The following is a 6,840-nucleotide window of genomic DNA, read 5'->3' on the forward strand; positions in this document are numbered from 1 at the left end:
TTTCACGTAGGCCGATTGAGACAATCCAGAGCTTTACGGTCTGACGGACAAAGGAGTGAAGGACCTAGAGGTCCTAGTAGCTCAACACCTAAGGGAGGCAACCGGTTTCTCTCCCCAAGAGATTGAGGAGAGGACGAAAGCCGGAGCCACCAGCTTCGAAAGAAGAAATGAGGAAATGCGGGAGCGGCTTGGGACACAAATGCAGTCTCAAACCGATGAAGCTATGTTTGAATATATGGCACAAAATTTCCCGCCTCTGGGGATGACCACGGTAAGGTACAGATCCAAAGCGCGGAAAAGTACGGACGACTCAAATCGACCTGGGACATCCAGGGGGGAGGAGAGTCGGTGCCCAGAGGAGGACGAGACGAAAGAGCCGTCCGATTCACTCTCATAAGTCATAAGACACTCTCATAAGGTAGTAAACAGAGCCTTTATGTTTACACTGATGGATGCATTCCTCTTCGTCTGAGGAATCTCCTGTTTCGCTTTGTTTTCGGCAGTTTCAAAGCTTGAATTGTTCAAAATGCCGAAGCAAAAATTGTGCTTGAAATCGAGGCTGGAGCGTCATGTGAGGGGATTCGGAACTGAGCTTTTCACCACCGACGGAATTGTTCTCACGCGCCGAGTGTGTGGGGAGGTCATGAACACGGGGAAAAAGTACTTCGTCTAGCAGCATGTGAGTTCTCGAGTGAAGGGATCTTCAAGCGGACACCAGCACTTGCGTTTGCGGACGAACTTCTTAGAGCTATCGAACAAGGAGAGCCACTTTAGTATGGATCTCTGTCAAATGCTAGTCGAATCGAACATCCCGTTATTCGAAATCCAGAACCCTTCACTCCGGAAATTTGCAGGGAAGTATTGTAGCTCCGAAGTGCTAGATCATACATCACTCAGGAAGAACTACCTCAGGAAGCTATACGATGCAACGCTCGAGAGGATATGCGAAGCGGTCGGAGAAAGCAGTATTTGGGTTTTGGTGGACGAAACAACTGACGCGAAAGGACAATATGTAGTCAACACGGTGATTGGCACCCCTAGTCCTGAACAACCTTCAGATGCTTTCCTAATAGGGTCATAAGTAGTAGAACACACGAACCACGCATCAGTCGCTCAAACGTTCCTAAACTCACTGAATCTTCTTTGGCCCAGCGGAGTCGAACATGACAGAGTCCCACTTTTCGTGTCTGATGCGGCGCCTAACATGAGGAAGGCGGGAAACGGTTCGAAGGTAGTTTTCCCAAACATGATTCACCTTACTTGCATCGTTCACGGAAAACATCCACCATGTCTGCGAAGATATTCGTATAATGTTCCAGCAGTTGGTTCTTAGAGCTATTCGTGCTGATAACGCGTTCAGAACAAACTAGGCGGTGGATGCCTTCAAACCCGGTAATCTTCATTCTAATATATCCAAGGCTTATATAGTGTCCATCACACCGTGGTAAGGGTAAACCTTCCATCCCACTTACAAGGGGAGTGCCGAACATGTAACACGCCGATCGGGCTGGAACTTCGGTCACAGTATCCCCGCCCCGAGAGAAGTTTAACCCTAGGAGGTTATCTGCGTATGGCCACTTAAAGGGTGTTCGAATAATTATCGAAAATTCGCCCTTAAGCATTGACTACATGGGAAAACTGGAAAACACTGTGAACGATTGACGGATATTGTATCTGCCAGAGCTATACTGTCGAGAGCTCAGGTTTTTGAGTCGCTCAGCTCAAATTTGGCGCCAGAACACCATCTTGATTAGTGGTACACTTCCCCTGCCCGCCAAGTAGCCTAACAATTAGCGCCTCTATATGTACGCAATGGGGAAATTCATTCTTTCGAACTCTATCGTGGTAGTCCAAGGAAAAGCATTCCGCACATAAATCCTGCGTGCAATGTACGCTTTGGAGACACGAAATTCCATGGCAAGCATCACCGGAACAAATTTCGGTGACCGGGAGCAACCTCTGCGCGATACTCAGGAAGGGTATCTTCGGCACATCGAAGCCGGACTCGTGCCAGCCGTGCAACCACATGCTTCGAAAATCAGGGTGTTGAAACTGATGAAGTCTATGAGTTATTGGAATCGGAGAACATAACTCCTATCACTCATCTATTATTTATCAGTCCGGCTTCGATGTGCCGAAGATACCCTTCCTAAGTTAGTGTCAATGCTCCCAAGAGCAGAACTAAGTAAGGGCTAAGTCTAAGCAAATCGGTTTCGTATCCGCCGATATCTGTAGCCCCGCTACAGAATCCTAGGGCAGGCCTTTCGGGTACGATGAGTACCCGAAATTCCGCAAGGTATATTTCCTGAAAACGAAGGATGAAACGATTCAGTGTATCTGACTGTAGTGATACTTGTCTTCGGGGACACACAGATGACACGAACTAGTATTTGATCGGCTTTATTGAGGTATTGTCTGTCATTCACTCTCGATGCATGCTCTCGATGTGTAGGCACTACGCTCTTCACACTCGAGTCCTGACCGTCTACCTCAACTTCCCACGTCGATAACGCTTGGCGCTGACAGCTACAGATCGCTCTCTCGAGCGTCTGACTCTGGCCCCCTCTAGCGGGATAAGTAATATACGCACGACATGACGATGTACGCAGTTCTTCAGAAATCTGACTGAAGAGCACATCAAACGTCTCCATACGGATGAAGGAACTGAATGCAAGAGTCAAGGGGTCGAAAAGATTCTAGCTGAAATCGGCGCAGAAGAAACCTTTTCAGGCGCATACACTGCCCAGCAGAACAGCTACGCCGGACGAGGGGACAGAACTGCTATGAAACTTGCAAGATCTGTCTTGATTGGTGCGGGACTAGAAAACATGAAGTTCCCTTCGGCTGAATGCGTAAATTCTTGCATAGATATCTTGAACACTGTGCTCACGCATGAAGAACTCTCGAAGTCTCCTCACTAAATATTTTATAAGCCCGGACTTTCATGCATCTGAAAATTGGCATAAATCCGCATAAAGCGCTTGAATTTGCACAATCTGCAGAAAACGCATAAATCCGCATATTCTGCATAAACCCGCATACGACGCATATCAAGATGGAGCATGACGCGAGATATCTCTTGACCATCTTCGAAAGTACATGTGCGACGGCGGGGAGTCCTCGGTCCAAAAAAGTCCGAGCACGTGGCGTTCACGTGGGACACGCGTCTGCGGTTGTGACGGAATGATATACAGTAAAACCCCGTTATAACGGACTCGGATATAACGGAAAATCGCCTATAACGGACTAATTTTCGGGTCCCGGCCGAGCCTATGGGACCTCCCATATAAAGCTACTCGGATATAGCGGACCCGGATAACGGACTCTCGCCTGTAGCGGACTGGTTCCCCGGCCCCAGTCCTATCTCGTCCTATGCAATTTGACTCGGTTATAACGGACCTGCTCGTACGGAGCGAAAATTCGGAGACGATCCTTTATCGAGCCTCCTGCAACGTTGCTCGTGGACGTGCGCGTCGCAGCGAGAGCCGAAGCGACGTTCACGTGGCCAACAGCTGCTGACTCAGCTGCTGCTGTTGCCGACGATGTCCTCAAAAGCGAAACGTTTGTGTCTCGATATCAAAACTAAACTTGAAATAATCGAAGAAATTACGAACGGTGTGAGTCAGGCAACAGTTTGCAGAAATCGTGGACTATCGAAGCAGTCTGTGAACACGATTTGGAAAAGTCGAGACAAGCTCCGAGACGCAAGTGACAGTTTAGTTCTTAGCCGGAAGAAGAAGATCAGATCCGCAGCCTACGACGACGTTGAGGAGGCCCTCTTGAAATGGCTCCAATGCGTAAGGTCACAGAACGTTCCTGTTGATGGGCCCTTATTGAGAAAGAAAGCCCTGAGCTTGGCGGGACAGCTCGGTAGGTTCTCCTTCGAGTGTAGCAATGGTTGGCTGGATCGGATGAAAGCCAGACACGAACTGGTTTTCCGCGATGTGTGCGGCGAGGGAGCTTCAGTAAATGAATCTATGGTTACAAAATGGTCTATTGAAAAACTCCCGACACTTCTCGCACCTTTCGCTCCTCGGAATGTATTCAATGCAGATGAGACGGGACTCTTCTACCGTCTCCTGCCGAACAAAACAATCTGTTTCAAGGGAGATCCGTGCGTCGGTGGTAAAAAAAGCAAGGAACGTTTGACAGTCATGGTCGCTGCGAACATGGATGGGTCAGAGAAGCTCCCCCTGCTGGTGATCGGCAAGTCTGGAAAACCTCGCTGTTTCAAGCACGTCAAGACTCTACCCACCGAATATACTTTCAACCGGAAGGCCTGGATGACGTCGCAAGTTTTGATAGACTGGTTGAAAAAGCTTGACACTCGGTTCAAGCGACAGCACCGAAAGATCTTAATGATAGTCGACAATTGCCCCTCACACCCTAGAGTACCGGACTTGGATTGTATCACACTGGCTTTTCTGCCGCCCAATGCCACCTCTCGCCTCCGGCCTTGCGATCAAGGCATTATCAGGAGTCTGAAGCTTGAATATCGTCGCCTGATCACCGATCGGTTTCTCGTTAGTGTAGAGAACAAGGTCGATTTCCAGGTCGACGTTTTGACCGCGATGCAAATGCTGGCAACAGCCTGGACTCTCGTTTCTAGAAGCACGATTGCCAACTGCTTCAGACATGCTGGTTTCTTGTACAGTATGTGTAGCGAGGCTGAGTCCGCGCCTCTCGACTACCTTAATGAGGATGAAGAAACGAATCAGGACTTTCTCGAATCTATGGATGAGCTCCAGTCGGAGGATCTGGTTGAATATGCTGCGATCGTAGATGGAGTCTGCACCCATGAAACCCCCACGGAAGCAAGCATTGTGAGAGAGATTATCAGAGAGAGAGACGCAGAGAGCGATTCGGAGGAAGATATCGAGGAAGAGGTTTTCGTCCCGCTCAACCTTCCAGATGCCTTTAAGGCGTTGGAAACGCTCCAAAAGTTCTTGTACACCGTCGACGATAGCTGTAGCGCACAGTCGCGACTTTCTAGTGTGGAAGCGTTCTTAAAAAATCATGTGGACAATGGGGGTAGACAACGTACAATCAAGGAGTTCTTCTGTAATAAAGAATGAGATCTTCTCCGTGATCAGACATTTCCAGACTTAATCGCTCGCGAATTCTGGAAATCGCTGCATTCGCAAGAGAACCCGGATATCCAGTAGCACCAGGGACGAGTCGGCGTCTCAAGAGTAATTCACGGGCTACAATGAGTTCCTTTGGGCTATTCGGAGACGATGTTCGGATATAGCGGAACCTCGGCTATAACGGACCAATTTCGGCGGCCCCTTGAAGTCCGTTATAACGGGGTTTTACTGTAAATCGTTTATTTGATCTTATCTTCAGCAGCAATGTTGTCTGAATGATGAGCTTATTCAAGAATCGTGAGTATTGCTCGGTGATGGCTGAAATAGGTGATATTTGTAAGAATTCCTGGGTACTGAATGTGTGGTGGAGATGAGATGTATAGTGGATTGACTGTTCGTGGTGGGTTGATCTGATTCCGAAATGAGATTTGTATGGAAATGTGAGTACATGAGGGTTGTCAGCTGTTCTTTGATATCGGGTTTCCTGATATCGCAATTGAAATCGCCACATATAATTAACACCTCGCCCGCGTCGAAGCTCCGTTTTGAATCGATGCTTCCTTTGAAGAACTCGTTGATAGCTGGAAGATTTGTGCCTGGCGTTATGTTTACGCAAACAACTGTCGTTGATTGGCCGTTGATTAGAGATTGACTGCTGCAGAAATCGCCGCAATCTTCTTGTGTCAATAGGGGTTGGAGAGAATTCCGGTGGCATGGTTTCCCTAATTGCTTCCGGTGTTGGTTGTTGGCGATTTCTTCATCGACTCCTACTCAGGGACGTTAATGGCGAACTCTGGTGTACAGCGGATAATGATGTGAGTCAGAGCACTATTTCATCGATGATTATCGTGAAATTAGGTTTCTGCTTCAGTTACTCGATGAAGTATCTTCTCACCAATACCCATGACGACTAAGATTACTCCGCGCTTCCGCATTCCATCATATGATAAAACTTGACTTCCTGGCTGCAAAAGAAGTGCTGCAAATCAAGACAGCATCGCTCGCTGAAAAGCTTCAGCATGAAACAGAGGCTCGCGAAGTAATCCTTGGTAGAGTCGAAGGGCATGTTTACCTCGTCAAGCTGAAATACTCGATGAAAGAATTTCAGGTGACAAGCCGATTCTCCATCATCGACTATTTCCGATACAAGTGAATGAGATCTTGAAACAGAAACGATTGAGAGTTCGAAAAGTCCTCTAATCACAGAACGAACTTCGACCGCTCGTCGAACTCTTGGAAAGTCACCTCATGGATGAGCCCCAACAATCGCAATGAAAGCAAACTACCGCAACAGCTGATCGAGGTAGATCAGCTACCGCCGCAGTTGATAATACGAGATCGGCTGTCACAAAAGCTGATAATACGAGATCGGCTGTCACAAAAGCTGATAATACGAGATCGGCTGTCACAACAGCTGATAAAGCGAAATCAGCTGAAATATATCCTGGAAATCACTGTCATGTCGAAATATTATGATTGGATCTCAATCGAAACCATTGAAGCATTCTTTAAAGCGATTCCTGATATACAATTTGGATGCGATTTCTCCAGTGATTGCGACGATGCGATGTTGAACGCAGAAACTACCGAAACCGATTCCTGATCGCTACGATCCGCCGATCGATGTGGGCGTCTGGAAAAGCGTCATATCAATTCGAGCCGTCCATTGCTCAGTTCTTCCCGAGCGAGCGCAAATCGAGCATCCTTGGGGAGTGGAGAAATGCATACAGTCAAACCCGCCTATAAGAGACCT

General features: G+C 47.9%; 1 protein-coding gene across 1 annotated transcript; it reads left to right on the forward strand.

Moving 5' to 3' along the window:
- Positions 1-3,542: 3,542 nt before the first annotated feature.
- LOC100905173 (tigger transposable element-derived protein 4-like) lies at positions 3,543-5,075 on the forward strand. Its single transcript, XM_003739927.1, has 2 exons — positions 3,543-4,823; positions 4,923-5,075. The coding sequence occupies exons 1-2, from the start codon at positions 3,543-3,545 to the stop codon at positions 5,073-5,075; spliced, it is 1,434 nt and encodes a 477-aa protein (XP_003739975.1).
- The last annotated feature ends 1,765 nt before the right edge of the window (positions 5,076-6,840 follow it).

Source organism: Galendromus occidentalis, unplaced genomic scaffold, assembly GCF_000255335.2.
Source record: "Galendromus occidentalis unplaced genomic scaffold, Mocc_1.1 scf7180000076604, whole genome shotgun sequence".
NCBI lineage: Eukaryota > Metazoa > Arthropoda > Arachnida > Mesostigmata > Phytoseiidae > Galendromus > Galendromus occidentalis.

Coding starts and splice junctions, on each gene's coding strand:
- LOC100905173 (XM_003739927.1), top strand. CDS start 3,543: ATGTCCTCAAAAGCGAAACGTTTGTGTCTCGATATCAAAACTAAACTT. Junction 4,824..4,922: donor CCCCCACGGAAGCAAGCATT/GTGAGAGAGATT, acceptor GATGCCTTTAAG/GCGTTGGAAACGCTCCAAAA.